The sequence below is a fragment of the Lagopus muta genome, chromosome 6, assembly GCF_023343835.1.
Source record: "Lagopus muta isolate bLagMut1 chromosome 6, bLagMut1 primary, whole genome shotgun sequence".
Classification (NCBI taxonomy): Eukaryota; Metazoa; Chordata; class Aves; order Galliformes; family Phasianidae; genus Lagopus; species Lagopus muta.
Genome location: NC_064438.1, coordinates 24,619,323 through 24,636,520, shown reverse-complemented (window position 1 = coordinate 24,636,520; position 17,198 = coordinate 24,619,323). Strand labels below are relative to the sequence as shown.

The window sequence follows — 17,198 nt, the reverse complement described above, 5'->3', positions numbered from 1 at the left end:
CTGAACAAGGAGTAAATGCAAAGATCCAAGTAAAAGGTTATGGCACAAAAGCACAGATTCTATCCCTGAATGGTGCATGCTTCTTATAAGTCACTGGAAGATTCACAATTTGTATTTTATTCTAAAAACCATAACTAAAAATGGAAAGCAGGTCCTTGAAAGTGCCAGACATGCCTATCCTATCAGGGATTTAATGCTTGTAAGCTCCTAATTTCTCAGTTACATACAGTGATGGTATTTTGTTGAGTCTCGGGTACTCCCTGTTACATTTGCAAGTTTCCAGTCTGAATTGTTTTAGCCTACATCCACACTAAGTTGTGCTAATTTGGACTAAGGCACTCCTCACCCAGAGGGAGGGGTACATGCATGGAGAATTAAGTCAGAAACAATTTATTCTGATAAAAAAAGAATAGCTATTTTAAAATAAACTTCACCGTGAAGGAAAAAAACCACAACCAACAGGTAGACACATTGAAGGTAAAATAATGTAATTGGGATGCTAACGGGCCAGAGGAAAAAGGAGTTCAACAAGAGAAGTGATGAAAGGTGAATGCAGAAAGCTCGAAGGCAGGGCAGTGGCACCTTCCCATGGCACGGGTATCTGGGACTTTTCTCACCAGGTGAGGCTGCCTCGCTCAGGAATGAGTGGCTGTAAGGAAAGAAAGGTGGATATATCTGCTCTGGGCAATGAAGTCCCATTTCTCTTTCACAGCAGCCAGTAACAGGGATTTCTGGACTAGGGAATATTTTTATGATCTTTCTGTGATTTTATGTCTGCCTGCAATCTTCAGTACAACTGAGTTCGGTTCCAATGTGAACCTTTGTGTGTCACAGGGGCAGCTTCAACAGAAGACTAAGAAAGGGTAACAGCCCAATGAGATGCTGAATTCAGCTTTTCTTAGTGAACACTAAAGCCTGTCCAGAGCAACCTCCGTGTGGATTTGCTGATCGTGCAGGAGCGGCATGCAAAAAGGGAGGAGGAGTGAAAGGGAGGGTGGAAGAAAGCGAGGGCTCTAGGACCCATGCGAGCCTTAGCGAGCAGGAGGTGGGAATGCTTCTCCGAGGCAGCCCGAGCCCAACCTCAGTGCTCCAGCGGAACCCGCAGCAAGTCGGGCACGGCCCCTGCCCGCCCCAGCCCCGAGCGCCCAGCCCCGCTCAGCCATGAGCCCCGCTGCCCCAGCACCGCTGCTGCTCTGGGTCGCCGTGGGTGAGTAACTTGCTCTTTTTGCCCCCGCGACCTGTGGTACCAACTCCCTCTTCTCCCCACAGGGGACTCAGACTCATTTCTTTGCCTATTCTCTTCTACCTTTAAAAAACAGTAAAGCGTTATTTTCAGAACGCTGTGGAAGTAAGAGTTGGGGAGGAAAATAATGATGTCAAATGTATATTAAGTATGTGATGTGGGAAGATAAATCTTGGTGGTTATTGATTCTAAGTAAATTTTGTTCACTGAAATGAATAGGTGATGTGGAGTTTAATAAGGGCTTGAGCTGACTGAGGCTGTTAACTGGAGATAGGTTCTGTCATTGTACAAAGGTTCAGCATAACATTAACAGCTATCCCCCAGTACCGTTTGGTTCTGTGACTACAGGATTGCTTTCTTTGGGATTGTGCTCTAAAGATGGGGGAACGTAATGCTCCTCGAATAGTAAAGGTTGCTTAAGGGAAAAGGTAAATTTGTAAAAGATGTTTTGTCCGAGGAGAAGAGGTGAGTATGGATAAAGGGAAAAAAGGCAATCCAGACTGTAAAAGACAGAGTTATGAGCTCCTAGCTAGACAGTGGCGCTCAGGCTGAGTTTTGAAAGGAATCTTTGTGCTGTTCTATTTATTGGTCAGCTTTGGTTCTGAAACACAGCAAGAGGAGTGAAATCACTGTGGGAGAAGAGGAGAGAGACAGTATGAGGGAAGCAGCAGTAACAGGAGGGAAGTTGGAAAGTGGTAGAATGCACATAAATGACAGTGGAAGAAAGGAGGCAGGAGTGGAAATGTATACTCTATGTGCACCGTGGTAAAAAAAAAATTGTGTTATGAAAACTAGGAGAGAAAAATCTGCAAATCCTTACCAGAACATACTGAACTTCCCAGAGAACTGAGGTTACAATAGTAAGCCCCGTGCAGAGAGAGGAACATCATCTTGATCCCTGGAGGAGGATCAGGGGATACTCCTGTGTTTTTCAGTGCAACAAATCATATTAATTCCAGGCAGTGGAGAAGATGAGGCAAACAGGTTGTTCAGAGCTACAGCTTGCTCTTGCTAGTGCAGTAAGGATTTGACTATTTTGTGCTAAATGCTGAGCATGTATGTAATTTTTATTTTATTTTATTTTTACATGAAGATATGCTGGGACATCAGTTTTTAAGCAGATTTCACCATTCAGTTCTAGTTACAACTGAGTGCCAAGACATAGCTTAGAGTCTTTGATTTCAGGCTACTTCTGCCTGTTACCTCCATGGGGAGGAGAGAGCTTTACCATCGAAAGGACCCGGGGGAACTATACTCCATGTCAGCAGAGCTGTTCCCCCCACAGCCTCTGCTCATACGCCGTGCTATTTCATCGTGCTAAGTGCGATCCACATGTTTTTAGTGTAGTGACTTTCAACATGTGAACAGGGTTAGTGTAAGGAGCAGTCTTTATACTTGCTTTATCTCCAAGTCAGTAACTTGAAACATGATTGTATTAGAGCAGAGATTAAGTTTTAAGAGAAAAAAAATAGAGAAAAGGTGCATTTCAAAAAGTGCAAGTAAAGAACTAGAGAAAAACAAATGTACATTTTGCAATCTCTGTCCAGTCATCTGCCAAAAAAATCTCAATCACCAGAGGAGAGGCTTGAATGCATGAGTATTTAGCTGCTGTCCTGATTTTCACTTGAGGGTGGCTCATCTCACTGAATATTATGGTCAGTTCTAAGGCTCTGCAGTTAATGATTTTTGAAACCACTTGTGTTTCCACTGAGGAAGTTTTCCCAGAAGAGATTTGTAGAGTGGCTTTATATTTCCTTCTTTCTTTGGAAAGCCTTCAGCCCTGGTAATGAGGGAATTTATACTGCTTTTCTGTTTTGTTTTACTGGCTGGCATATGTCTTTCTGATGAGCTTTTAGGGTAGTGTAAAAGTTCAAATCCACTGAAAATTTTATACATGCCATAACACGGGAGGAGGTCAGAACTCATTTTGATGAGTAAAAATCAAGACTCTGCAAGAACATGCAGAAAGTTAGCAAAAACAGAAACAAACAGAAACAAAACCAGACATCTCAGCCAACCAACAACACAGTGAACAGAAAAGGATTCAGTGTACCAATGTGCATTGGTCAATGTCAGGGCAACTTCACAGTCATTCTGAGGCTGAGATAGGACTCTAACCTCAGGTCTTGGAAAGTGGCATGGGAGTAAGTAAACAAAGTCACCACATGAATTGTTTTGTCTTCAGATAGATTGATTCTCCTTTGATTGCCTGAGCTTGATGGAAGGGGAAGTCAGTCCTTATCTCTGTAAAACAAACAAACAAAAAACAACAGAAAAAATGGCTGTACTTGGTCTGATGGTGTGCTCTTGCTTCTGGGTGTGGATTGCAAGCTATTTGCAAGATTACAGCATGATATACGCTTCTGGCAAATCTCAAACCCCTTACTGAAGTGTACTCAGGTTATGTCATTGGCTCAGAACTTCAGCTGTTGGATCGTAACCACAGTTCCTCAGATAATATTAGTAGAGGCATTTCGTCCAGTTACTCTTTGTATAGACCTTTCTAATAGTTGTATTGGAGCTGTCAGAGGATAGGATGTTTTATGTTTAATTTCAGGCTGGGAAGCAGTTGTGGTTATGGGAAGGCTGATAGGCAGGTTGAGGAGTAAGGTGGTGAGCACAGTTAAGGGGTGTGGTTGTGTAGTCATGTATCAGCATGGCAGTGCTGAATGCTCCATTCCTGGCTCCTACTTGACCCTTGTATTTGCCCTGCAAATTCTTTTCGTAAGTCCAGAAAGTTCTCTCCCCCTCCCCACGGGTCTCCCTACTTCCTAAAACTGAGCTGGTCTGTTTTATATAGTGTGTACAAGCTGGTTTAAGTTTAGTAAATCCACACATGAATAAAGATTCAGGAATACCAGTTGAGAACAGATTTATGGGCCTTAAAATAAACCTTTACTGACTTGAGTATCCCTTTCAGTAGATCATGGCTTGAGTGGAAGGGGGCTGCATTTTTTTCTGCTTCTTTGTGGAAGAGCTTTTTTTTTTTTTTCTTTTTTCTTCTTGTGCCTATCTGTGCTGCATTAAAGTAGCATGCAGTTACAGTCGTAGTTTCAGTATTTTCATCAAGATAGGTCCAACCAGATTAGCATCAAATGATCCTTGAAATTCAACTTGGGAGATAACTTCGTGGTTCTTTATTATGCAAATGAAAGTGTATCTACAGATGCTGTGCCCAATCTGGATCTTCAATTCAAGGAATTCGGTCACTGAAATTCAAGCATTGAAATAAAAAAGACAGTTATTTTGAAGTCACGAGCATTGCAGTGTTAAGGACCCTTTGAAATACAAATGAAGCGTGAAAAATGATAGGATATAAATGAGAGTCCAGTAGTAATGGGGCACATGAAGACAAGCACTGGACATTTGTAAACTATGTCAAGAGAAAGGACTGAAGTGAAAGAGGAAGAAATCTTGTAGTGAGATATGTGTACTGTTACTTTAAAGATGAAGACAGTGTCTTGTGATTGGCAATAGAAATCCATATTTCTGTCAGAATTACTGTAACTTCACAGCCTGTAACTATGTGATCAAAGTTAGAGAAAAGGAAGCCTCAGTTCAGTGATATTTCAAAAACATTCCTCTCCCACCCCCAGAGCTCGTATAGCAGGTACAGAGGCCCATGTCTTCAGCTTGTTTGTGTGCTTGGGTATGTGCTTGGGTATGTGCACTGGTGGTGCTAGTGTGTAAAAGTGCATCTCTGATGTACATGTGACTAGAATGGAGATGATTTTTATTCTTGTATTAATTTCAGTGAAAAATGCTGACAGGGTAAGACTAAAATATAGCATGGTCTGTGTTTTGAGTTGTTGTATGTAGATGTTTTGCGTGTGCACAAGTTAGTGCATGTTAAGGAAATTCAAGTGAGTCAAACTGTTTTCATGGACTTTTAATTTAAATTTTTATTTAAATAAACCTTTTATTTAAAAATCTGGAACCTTTATTTTTAAAAATGAATACATGATTTAATATTACATGTTTAGCTTTGAATTGAAATAGTGTAGTTCAACGCTCCCTGAAATGGGCACTTTGTAGATTAATAAAACTCTTGAAGATTTTTCAGATAGACCTATGAAGGTTTTGATTTTTTTTTTTAATTCTTTGGGTTTGCCAGTAACTTGAAACATCTGGTATTAAAGTTACTCAGTTACCTTGGAATAGTACATAGTGATTTGTACCTGGATTTGTATGTGCAGGTTGTTGGCCTCAGGCTGGTATTCATTGCTGCGTATAGATGCAGGGGCTAGTGATGGTGTTAGTAGCTTGTTACTGAATCTAATTCCTCAGAAATAAAAAGAAACAGAGACAACCTGGTTGTTTTTTTTTTGTTTGTTTGTTTGTTTTTGCAAACCACTACCGAAAGCAGAAGCACAAAGCAGTTGCTGAGAGGAGAGGCAGGTGAGCTCTTTCCAGAAATAAATGGAGAGGAAGGAATTCATGGAGTTCTTGGTTAATGCAAATTGATAGATCTCTATGTGAGCACAGTTGCAGCAGTAGAACGTTCTGCCTTCTGTGTCTGGAGACTTTTATCTGAGATTCTTACAAGTAAGCATGATTTCTGTACCGATGCTTAAATCAGAGGAGGAAAATAATGACATTAATTATGTTAATTAATTGGATCAAGCTTATAGTCTTTTCCTGTCTCTCAGCATCAGTTCTTCCTCTCACAATTCCTCTTCCTCTCATTCCAATGTAATTGCTCTACTGCTTCTCTCCTCTCCTGGAGTATAATAAACCCAGTGCTTTGATGTGGCTTGCCATCAGCAGGGCCCCCGTATCTGTGCACGTAAAGATGACACCCATGGCAGTCATGAGAGCAAGCCAGCTCAGAGAAGTGGTGAGCTGAGGTGTTGATAAGAGATGAGTTACAGCTGGTCTGACAAAAGGGCTGAGTGAATAGGAAGAAGAGAGATCTTGTGTAAGAGGTTGCAGATCATGCCAGTGTGTTGTGTGTGCACAGCAGCACCTCTTATTTGCATCTTGTGTGGTTCAGATTGTGCCTTATTCAGCAGCTTTAGAGGTCGGAGTGTCTGTGTCTGGAGGGTGCCAGGTTCCTTGCTTTTTAGGCCTGATGTGCAGAAGGGGAGATCAACCTATAGGACCTTTGCAGTGGAGCAAATGGAGATAGCATCAGGACCTGCCTAGGTTTTGAATGGCCTAAAAGACTGCAGCTCCCAAGCCAGCGGCAGCATCTCTCTGGAGCATTTTCCATCCCTGAGAGCTTTCTAAGAGCTTTCCTTGAGCTGCTGTACCTCTACAGTGCTGCTTCTAGCATATATGATACCAGCACAATTGATGGGCATTTGAGGAATAATGAAAACAAAGAGGTGTGAAAGGAAACCATTCAGTCAACTAGAAAAGACAGCTCTGTCAATATATACTGAGGAAATAAAGAACTCAGAATTTTAGTGAGACGCTCACCCACAGGCCAGGTTTTATTTCTTTAGGACTTCAGTTTGTTTTTCACTGTGTGCTCCTTAAGATAAAGCTGGCTGGGAAAATGTAAAATTTTACATGACTGTATGTATTCTGTACATACATATGTACAGTATTTCCTTCCACTTGTCAATGCAAAACTTGTTAAAGTTTCTAACTGGCTTTACAAGAAATTCCCTGAGAATAGCATTGTCCGAGTTTAAAAAAAGAAGAAAGAGACACCTATTGATGTAGCAGCTTATCAAAGATGAGATAGTTGAGAAAGAGTGTGAAGTATAGAATAAAAAGACGAAGTCTTTCCAGAAAGCACAGATGTATCCTTGCAACTCATTTTAACTTTGCCCTTTCTGATGGGAGAGCCATGTCTGTTAATAAGACATCACAGATTTTCAGCTAATTGGTTTCTGAAATCCCATAAGCTTTGGCAAATTGGCCAAGAATTATGTATTTATTCGTACATTTCAGTTGCTCACTTAGGGCTTTTCTTATTCAGTGTGTATTACAGCATGTGCTTGGGTATATAGACAGCCAAATTTTCTTGCATTAAAGCATTTACACCTCTCCACAGTGTCTGTGCTTATAGGGATGTACATTTATATATTCAAAATATAGGAGTGATAAAGCAATTGAGTGATAGACATCCTAGGTGGTGAAATGGAGGGATGTGATAGTGATTAGGAGCACAGAAGAAAGTACAGGGGCAAGAAGCATCTGTTCCTGCATTGTCACAATGATTTTTTGTACTACCTAGGAACCAAATGAAACCCAAACCAGAACTTCTTCCCCTTGAATCAGAACCAACCCAATACTGAATTCTTATTAGAACCTAAATATGAAATGAATCTAACAGGTTCCTGGTTCAGATTCACAGTTCACTGAAACCTTGCTTCCTACAGCGGAAATGCTATCAGTATGGGAGCAACCTCAAACTCAGTGAGGTTCTGGACAATTTTGCACCCAGTTTCTTCCTCTCTGCCTCGCCAAAGGACCCTCACAATCTCCTATATCCACACAGCAATGCAGAGCTGGTTCAAACCACTCTGCAGATGTGACCTGGACCTTTCCTTGTGTGCTGAGAGTGAACTCTGAGTGCTCTGCTGGGAGGCAATGGGCAATGTTTTGGATTCAAGCTGTCCCAAGAGTGCTCTGTAAATATCTGCTGGACCCCTCAGCTGGCTTTTGGCAGTTGTGCTATTACTCCTGCTCGTGTAGATGTGCTTGTGTATTTCTGTACTGTTATGTGTGCAGAAAAGAGAAGACTTGAGGAGCTTAACTCCCACTCCTCTACTGCAGGGCAGTGATTCCTTGTTCCCCTTGTAGCTGTTGGCCCTGAGGAGGCAGGAGTAAGCCATGGGTGTGTGGAGAGGATGGGAGAAGTTCAGGGAGGGCAGGAAGCAGGAGGTAAGAGCACTCTTCTGGTGGTGATGGTGAGCCTAAAGAGTGGTCTGGCATTACCAAAACAAGTTGGTTAGCAGCTGTCAGCCTGAACTATGCAATCTAAAGCAAATCTGAATTCAAAGCAGAACTGAACTAAGAAATGATTTGCCTCATTGTATAGTTCATTTGATGATCTTGCAGAACCTGGTGCCCTTCACTAATGCTTCAGGTAATGTGAGAAGTCTAAATGGTTATTCTTATGCACTTCTAATACCTTATATGTCCTGATCTTTTGGAGATTTCTGTTCTCGTTGTTACATTTAACTATCATTTTCATTTTCTGAGTATCTGCTGTTTGTTGTTTTTTTTTTTTTTTCCTACTGGGCTCTAAGTCATTAAAACACATTTGCCAATTTCACTTCAGCTAAAGGTAGACTAATATGAAATTTCCTTGGCCTTTAACATCTTTTTGGAGTTGGCTCTATGACTTTTGGTGTGTGCTGGATATATGCTGGAATCCAGATTTCTTTACATTAGCAACACTTTTAAAGTCTGTAATTCACAACAGGAGTATTTTGTGTGTTTACAGTCACTACAGGAGCCTGAATAGCATTTAAAATCTCTGAAAGAAGCTTTCTTTAACCCCGTGCAGGCTAGCAGTTCATCCTAGGTTTTAATGAGACAGTAAACTTTCTAATTCTTTTTATAAGCTCTAATATTGGAGGTTAAGTATATTGATCAAAGAACACCAACTATTGCCTTTATATATATATTATATATATATTTAAGTTTCCTGAAGTCCCACATGCCTTCTGCCCTTTCAAGATCTGTCAAGCTATTAGCAGAGTTTGAACTTCTTCAGAGTTTGACAGATTGTGTTTTTCACTCTGTTGCGGTCTCAGAGAAGAAATTTGAAAGTCAGTAAGATCTACAAAAATAGCCTTGTGAATTAATGATAAGCAAAGGGTGCTGAATAAACTAAGTTGGCTTTTATTTTCTTGCTTCAAAAGAGCTTGGATTCTGGCTATTCAGAACAGAAAAGCAAGAGACTTCTGCAATTTCTGCTCTTCTCACCTCATCTGAAACTATAATTTATTTGCTCTGATTAGACACAAGCATTTAGCTTCCCTTCTAAAAGCTATTTTCATTTTTGATATGCTGATGAGTTTCTGGTAAGGCGTAGCTTTTTTATTTCTCCCTCTACCTTTGTAATTTCTAAACACTTTTTCCTTTCTGTTGTGCTTTCCTACGTGTATGTACTCATGAAGATTAATGAAAGGGGGAAAAAAAAGTGGGTTTTTTTTCTGGGTGGAGAGTGATTTTTTCACTTATTTTAGGACTTCAAAATCTATAAACACACACAAAAAAGGCTTTACTATAAACAATCTCTATTCCACATTTTTGTCAGTGGATGCAGTTATCCAAAACTGCAATACTCAGGCTCACTTGTGAGTGTTTGTGATAATATTTTAAATATAAATTTAGTATGTAGTTTACCATTTTGCATAGACTTATGTGGCTTGTGAATGCATAGGCTATCAGATATGGCAGTATTAGCTAATGGTTATTTTAAAAATAAGCTTCAGTAGAATTGACATTTGCTGAAGTACTCGGGTATGTGCAGAATAAGCTGAAGAAGTTATTTCATTACTGATAGAAACAGCTTTGTGACTGCACGAAGGGGGATTGACAAGAAGCAACAGTCCACTTAATGAAGCTACTGACATTCTCCCTCTGAGAGCAGTGCGAGGTGCTGCAAGTCAAGTAAATGTGGAATTTTAAATGTAGAAGTACTACTTCTGCTGGCTTTCCTAGGGCTCTTAAGACTGAGTGAATGTAAGTTCAGCATCCAGGTGAAGTTTGGCTCTGCAACAGCATTCCAGCACAGCCTGACCTGTCCTGGCTGCCCCTAAAGCACTCCTTGGTCTCATCTGGTCTGTATGGGTCAGGCTGCAGGGACGCTTTGTAACAACCTAGTTTAAAAGCTAACTTTCTAAATCATTTTAGAAATGTGACCCTGTGAAGCTTGTTTCAGTAAAATTGAGGAGATGGCAATTGCTGAGTAAGGACACCAAGAGAGTTAGTCTCCTTGCTAGAGCAGGAAGGATGGGTGGAGATTGTTTTGGGAAACATGAGCTACTTTTTGTTTTGTTTTGTTTGATCTCAGAATTTCTTCCCCCAGTCATTTCAGTAAGTTTCTTGTACAAGAAACCATGGGGTTATGTACCTGAAATTAGACGATGTGAATACAGACTTAGTTAAATGATGTCAACTTTCCATCCTGTTGCAAGGAAGCAAGTGTTAGACGTCAGCCTTCTTGAGTATGTGCCAGTGAGGTGACAACCCCTCTGTGAATTTCCACCACTGTGAAAATACATACAGTCTTGTTTTACTAAATATGAAAGCGTTGTTATCAACTCTCTTGTTCTGCTAATGAAAAATTCTTATTTTTGGATCCTGTTAACTCTTCAATTATCAAAAATGTTAATGATTCTATGGCACACACCGTTCAGTTGAATAATCTGTATCCCATCACCAGTGCTACGGGAATAGTGATGAGGAACTCGAGATGTGTCATGTTGTTGTGTGGCGTTCATGTCACCCCTTAGCCTTTCAAATGAAATAAGCTCTGACTAAAGCCATGTACAGACTGTTGACAGCAGAGGTGCTTTGAAACAACTGGGGATAAGACTGACCCTGCTCTGAAATGTTGAGCTGGGGTTTATGTTTGCAATCTAAAAGAGAGGCAGCAAGATAGTTTGGGGCCCCGGCTTAAATTTTATGCCAAATATGTTTAATATGCTCTAGTGTGCACAGAAATACTCCCCCCAGTTTACCAAAAAAAAAAAGAAAAAAGAAAAAAAGAAAAAAAAAAAAGAAAGGCTTAACTGTTGTTAAGAACACTGGTGTGTGTCCACACAAAGGAACGAAGAACAAAGCTGATAAAGCAACAGCTGAAACTGCTTTGCCTTTAGCCTTTTTGAGTTTGGCAAAGGGTAAACGCATAGCATGAGCAGGTTTTCTGATACCTAAAGTCTACAAACTCATGTCTCACATCACAAGACAGGGTTAAAAATCATCAAATTAAAACAAACATATTTATGAGCCATCTGGTTTCTGAGTCTTTCCAGTTCGTGTTTCCTATCCTGGGTAACTATTAAGCAATTTTTGTTGCTGTAATTTTCATGTCATTATATGGCTCCAGAAACTACATGTTTAAGAAAAACACTGTAAAGAACTCGATTCAAAACAGAATTATAAGCACTGGCAGTGCTGGATGCATTTGTCGTTCTTTCGGTTGTCCTAATGTACTACTAAAGGCAAATGTACAGAATAAATCTTTTTTTTTTTTTTTTTTTTTTTAAATCGCTGACTTCAAGTTAGGAAGTTAGGTTAGGCAGGGCAGACTGGGAGGTTGTATTATGTAAGTCTTTGTACAGGGTGGCAAGTGAGTCGGCTTTCCTAGGGTTGATTACTGGTTCTACCAGTTTCCTGTATGTTCTAGGGAAGATGATGTGGTCTTGGTGCCTTAATCCTTGTCTTGCTTTGCCTATTTTATCTCCTTTATTCAGATGTGATGAGACATACAAAAGTATGTTCTAGTTCCTTGAAATTCATTCAAGCGTACGGAACTATTTTTATTTATTAGACCTTTTTAATGGAGTGTAACAAAGGAGAATCTATAACTCACTTTCAGTGGAAATTTAAATGTTTTGTTTTGGAAAAAAAATCATATTATTCATTCACATTGAATGTTAGTTACCGATAAGAGCTTTTGGACAATATTGGTGGAGGAAATAAAAGCTTTCTCCTTAAAGGTGTGCATTTTTATTGCTTTTCCATAATGTATCCTTATCTGCTCCTGAGAAGGCACAGCGCTAATGAATAGATGTGAAATCTCTTGTTTCTCTGGTGACGTGATTGATATTCTGTGTGACAGCTTGGTCATTTGTGATATGGTGTCAACTTTTTCATTTGGGAGTGCATCAATGTATTTTCACTTGGGGAAGGGTGAGAGAAGAGCTATAGTTCCTGTTGTGTTTCTTGATACTCTTAAAGTCAAATTTTGTGAATGCTAACTGAAGTAATCAGGTTCTCTTTCTCCATCTCTTTCATCTTTTTGACAAGTCTGTGTATTGAAGACCATCATTTCTTTTGAGTTAAATTTGATTTTTGTGAGTCCTGGAACCTTTCTGACACCTTTGCCTGCCATGAACACCTTGCACAATGCTGGCCCTACTGCTGTACCTTGCTCTTTCTTCTGTGGCTTGGTATCTCTTCCATACAGGCACAGGGGCACCTGGCAGGCAGTGAAAGTGTGCACTGTAATCTTGAAGTCTTCTAGGAAGTGTGTATCTTGTCTTTCCATGTCTCTTACAATATGGCATGATGTCTTTATGCCTTTAGATCCAAAGCTTAGATTTTCATATGCATAAAGAAGAAGGAACAAGTGTTTGCAAGGAACAGAACAGCCATTGCTCAGTGAGAGCCATTACTCAGTGAGCATTGCTTACAGCAGCTGTGATTGGTAGCTATGATACAAATAAGACATTTGAAATCTTGGCTGCCAAATTGAACATCCTACTGAAATTTGTGCTCGGTGTCACATTCCACCTTTTTAGCCTCCTCAGTGCACTTGTTTGACCACTTTCCTTTCCTGGAGTCCAGCTGGGGTTGAGAGTCTCAGGTGTGAGGAATCCTGTATGGGAAGCTCAGCTGGTGCTGGCAGAATCCACATGCTCGCTGGCAAAGTAGATGCTGCTGACAACAATTTCTAGCTGTGGCTGTGAGAAAGATGTTTGAAAGGTGTTTGATTCTTGCTAGACCTGATAGGACCATGGTGGGGAGATGCTGGTAGGTATAGGTGTTTGTCCACCTTCACTGGCGTGGTAAACTGCAGCCCTTCTTCAGAGTCATAGACCAGGGCTCTGCATCATATGGGTGATGGTCTGGCAGATGGTTCCATATTTGGTAAGAATCATGAATCAAGTAACCGGCGTATGGCCTAGCAACACATTTCTGTCTTCAAAGAGTACATGCTAAAAGTGCAGGGATTATGTAGAATCAAAGAAACTTTCAGACACATCAACCATTGAAAGCTATGTGCCACTGTGAGACATTTTATGTATTTAATCACTTTGCAAGCTGCCTTATGTAAGGGTTTCTGCACTGATATACTGACTTCAGGCAGAGCCAGGCTCCTTTAGGACTTGTTGTGATTCAGGCAGTTACTGGGGGCCAACAGAAAAGAAAAAGGCACAAGCTCTTGACTTCATGGTGTTTGTTTTCCTCATTGTGCTGGCTGCTGTCCTGGGAGCAAGGAGCTAGAGCTCTGTCTGCTGTTCATCTTGGCTAGCTCATTTGGGGGCTGTGGAGGAGAAACCTCATTTTTCTCCTGTGTGCAGACTAGTCTGGAGTGCCTTACTGCCATTGAAGAAACTCCTGGGACATGTGTAGCATCATTCATAACCATCTAATAAAGGCCTAGTTGAAATGAGTTATTGTTGAAAGGTCTCCCACCATTTTCCCCCCAATCACTTCCAGACGTGCTCTTCTCAAGATTCAAAAGATTGTAGTACTTAAGAAGGTATCACTATGGTCACTTAGGTGGTGGAGAAGGTCCGGACTCCAGCAACCACTGTTTTTCAGGAACTCTAATAAAACATGATTCTTTGTTTTCTTTTGAAACAAATACAAGAGCTTGAGTGGAGCTGTCCAGACAATTCAATACTCATGTGTTGTGTTTGTTTGTGTCCAGTGGTTTTGTGTGCTTTTATTTTGTGCCACATAGATACTTACCAGATGTATCCAGTTGTATTTTTCTACTGTCTGCAGCTCTGAACTGCTGAAGGAAACTGTCCTTAATCATTTTCTTTCAGTCACCATTTTGTTCATTAATGTTAAATCAATTTATCCATGATCAGATCAGTGCTCAATTTATCCATGATCAGATCAGTATATTCTAGCAATCAGATATTTAAGTTTTATTCTACTTATTTCCATCTATAACATTTCTGGGTATGAGAGTTGAGGAGTATTTTGAAAGTACAGCTTTTTAGATATTCAGAGTTGTTAAACCTCAAAGCTCACCCTTGCAGTAATAAGAAACTCTCTTCCTTGATAGGAAACATTCTAATGTCATCTTTACCATTTTGGCATTGAGCCTGAAGTGGTCCTTTAAGGGAAAAAAAAGGATTGCTGTATTTAAGACCTACCCGTAGAAGTATGTTTCCTTTTATCTGCTTTCCAGCTGGGAAATATGGACCTTGTCTCTAAACTACACCTGCTCTTTGGAAGGCCCAAAAATTTGTAAAATAAAATGTCAAGATTAGGAATTATCCTCCTAAATACAATCATTAATTACAACATAACTGACTGTCTTCTGTCAGTGTTTTCAGATAACAATGGGATTATCCAAATATCATCCCTATTTTCTTTTATGTTTCCTTACTGGGAGGGAAGCAAATGGAAAAAAAAATAAAAATTAAAGTGACCACTCTTTTGTTCGTAAAGTCTATTTCCTACCAAAAGTGGACTGGTACTTTTCATAAATCATGCTTATGCTGTTCCAGGCCATGAGCAATATCTGTGTCGTGTTTTTTCAATCCAAAGATGATTTTTTTGGATTCAAAAGTAAGTAAAGTTCAATTGTTGGCACAAGTGACAGTGTATTTGAAAAGAAGGAAACAATTTGCCAAATAGCCATAAGGATGCCTAACTTATCCCTGACAGTTAGTCCATTCAGGAAGTGCTCAATACCAGGGCATCTCCCACCCACTGAGAATCTCTTACACCAATTTCATTCCTTGCAAATGTAGTTTGCAGAAAGTCTTTGCACCTCTTATACTGTGCTGGCTGCAAGTGAAAGTATTCATACTGGAGAGTCATCTTGCACGTGGCAAATATTCAGTACAGTGTCAATAAACGTAGTCCTAATCCTTTCCATAAGAGAACCTGCAGGTCTTAGGAGGCTGTCCGGATTTATCTCCTGCCAAATGCTTGGCTCTCATGATTGTCTGAAGTAATAAGCAATGAAAATATCACTCTTTATTAGTTCAGAATATCATTAGAGTTCTGTACTTATTGTTTTGTTATTAAGAAGACTTTATATCGATGCTGTGATTGGAGTTAGCATCCTAACACTGCATGGTTTGATTTCCTGATGAGTATTCCAATCTTTTTTTTTCTTCTCAAAGTCCCCAATATTTCTTCTTTTTTTTTTTTCCTAACAGTTCTTGTGAACTTACAGACTTATAGAATCATTTAGTTGTAAGGGACCTTCAAAGGTCATCTAGTCTAACTCCCCTGCAATGAGCAGGGACATGTGCAGCTAGATCAAGTCGCTCAGAACCCCAACCAGCCTGTCCTTGAGCATCTCCAGGAGTGGTGCATCCATTGCCTCTCTGGGCCACCCGCCTGTTCCTTTGCTTCACTACCCTTACTGTAAAAACCTCTTCCTTCCTTATATATAATCGAAATCTCCTGTTTTAGTTTGAAACCATTTCCCCATATCCTGTCATCACAGCTGTACTGAAGAGTCTGTCCACTTCTTTCTTATAGTCCCCCTTTATATTCTGAAAGGCTGCTCTCAGGTCTCCCTGAAGCCTTCTCTTTTCCAGGCTGAGCAACTCCAGCTCTCAGCCTGTTCCATCCCTTGGATCATTTTTGCAGTCCTCCTCTGGACATGTTTTAACAGGTCTGCATCTTTCCTGTGCTGAGGACTCCATACCTGAATGTAGTACTCCAGGTGAGGTCTTATCAGTGCAGAGTAGAGGGGCAGGACCATCTCCCTTGACCATGCTTATTTTGATACAGCCCAGGATATGATTGGCTTTCTGGGCTGCAAGGGCACATTTCAGGCTCGTGTTCAACTTACCTTCCATCAGTACCCCCAAGTCTTTTTTGTCAGGACAACGCTCTGTTCTTTCATCTCTCAACTTGTGTTGTTAGTGGGGGTTGGCTTAGCCCAGGTGCAAGACTTTGCACTTGAATTAGTTGGACCTCATGAGATTCTTCTGGGCCCACTGCTGGAGCCTGTCTAGGTCTCTGTAGATGGCATTCAGTTCCTTGGACGTGTCAACCACACCACACACCTTGTTGTAATCTGTAAACTTGCTGAGTGTGCACTTAATCATCAATAGATATCTGATTTGAGGAATCTACATTCTCCTGATTTTTAGCTTATGCTTATGTGGTTAGCATTTGCATTTTTACTTCTGAGTTGATTATTATAACTGGTTTTCGTTATTTTGGTTCATTTCTTCCTTGACATCATTTCTACCTCCTTTTCTTCATGCAGTAAGTGGGAATGTTGTGGGCAGTAGTTAAGGGACAAAGCAGATTACCTGGAAACACTTTTTGCTGCAGTTAACCTGTTGATCAACCCAGTCATAGTTCAGTGGATGTTATGGGAGCTCTCCCAGATCTGTTTAATTTCCCCTTTACTGTCACTACCAGTGCAGGGTAAGAAGTTCTTTAGAGAGCAGCTTGGGCACTGGCAGTAAAAAGCCCAGGTATCACACCAGGTATGTGTGTTGGTAGTACAGTGTGGAATTTAGTTCAGGTTCTTGATCATGAAGAATGAAAGGAATACTGCCAGAAGATTCAGGTTTTAATCTTTCTCCATCCTGCTTTAGCCGAAAGTGTTGATCCATACAGCAATCTATTACTACAGTGTCAGAGGTTTTTTTTTGCAAGCGTTCCAAGGTATGAAATAAGCTAGTGGCAAAATAATTCAAGTAGTGGGCACTTGTGATTGGATTCCTCGTGGCAAATTGGTGTCATTTAGTAGGTGAGCAGCTTAGGTTTGTCTTCTAGGCTCCTCCTATCATGCTTTTCTCTCTTTAATGCCCAAGTTTTAGGTGGCTGAAGTCATAAATCCTACTTTATTTACCAGACGATTTATGGCAAGAATTAGTTTGATCTTGTAACAGTACTCTTGTGCATTCTACTTTTTTCACAACTTCTGCCTATGAAAATTAAGTTTTGGCATGAAAAAATTGGAATCTCGCCTTCTGGAAAGGAATTTGGCAGCTATTGAGAGGGGACTTGTGGCAGTACTTCCATATTTTCCTGGCGGTATTGAAGAGAATTATAGAAGATGGAATCTTCCATGCTGCTGCACATTGCTGCTGCCAAGGCA

General features: G+C 40.4%; 1 protein-coding gene across 1 annotated transcript in view; it reads left to right on the top strand.

The window, feature by feature from the left end:
* Window positions 1-1,108: 1,108 nt before the first annotated feature.
* LTK (leukocyte receptor tyrosine kinase) overlaps window positions 1,109-17,198 on the top strand; it is an 86,214-nt gene continuing 70,124 nt past the window's right edge. The window contains exon 1 of the mRNA XM_048949987.1: window positions 1,109-1,207. Coding sequence (XP_048805944.1) covers window positions 1,162-1,207 — 46 coding nt within the window. The 5' untranslated portion in view covers window positions 1,109-1,161. The remainder of the gene's footprint in view (window positions 1,208-17,198) is intronic.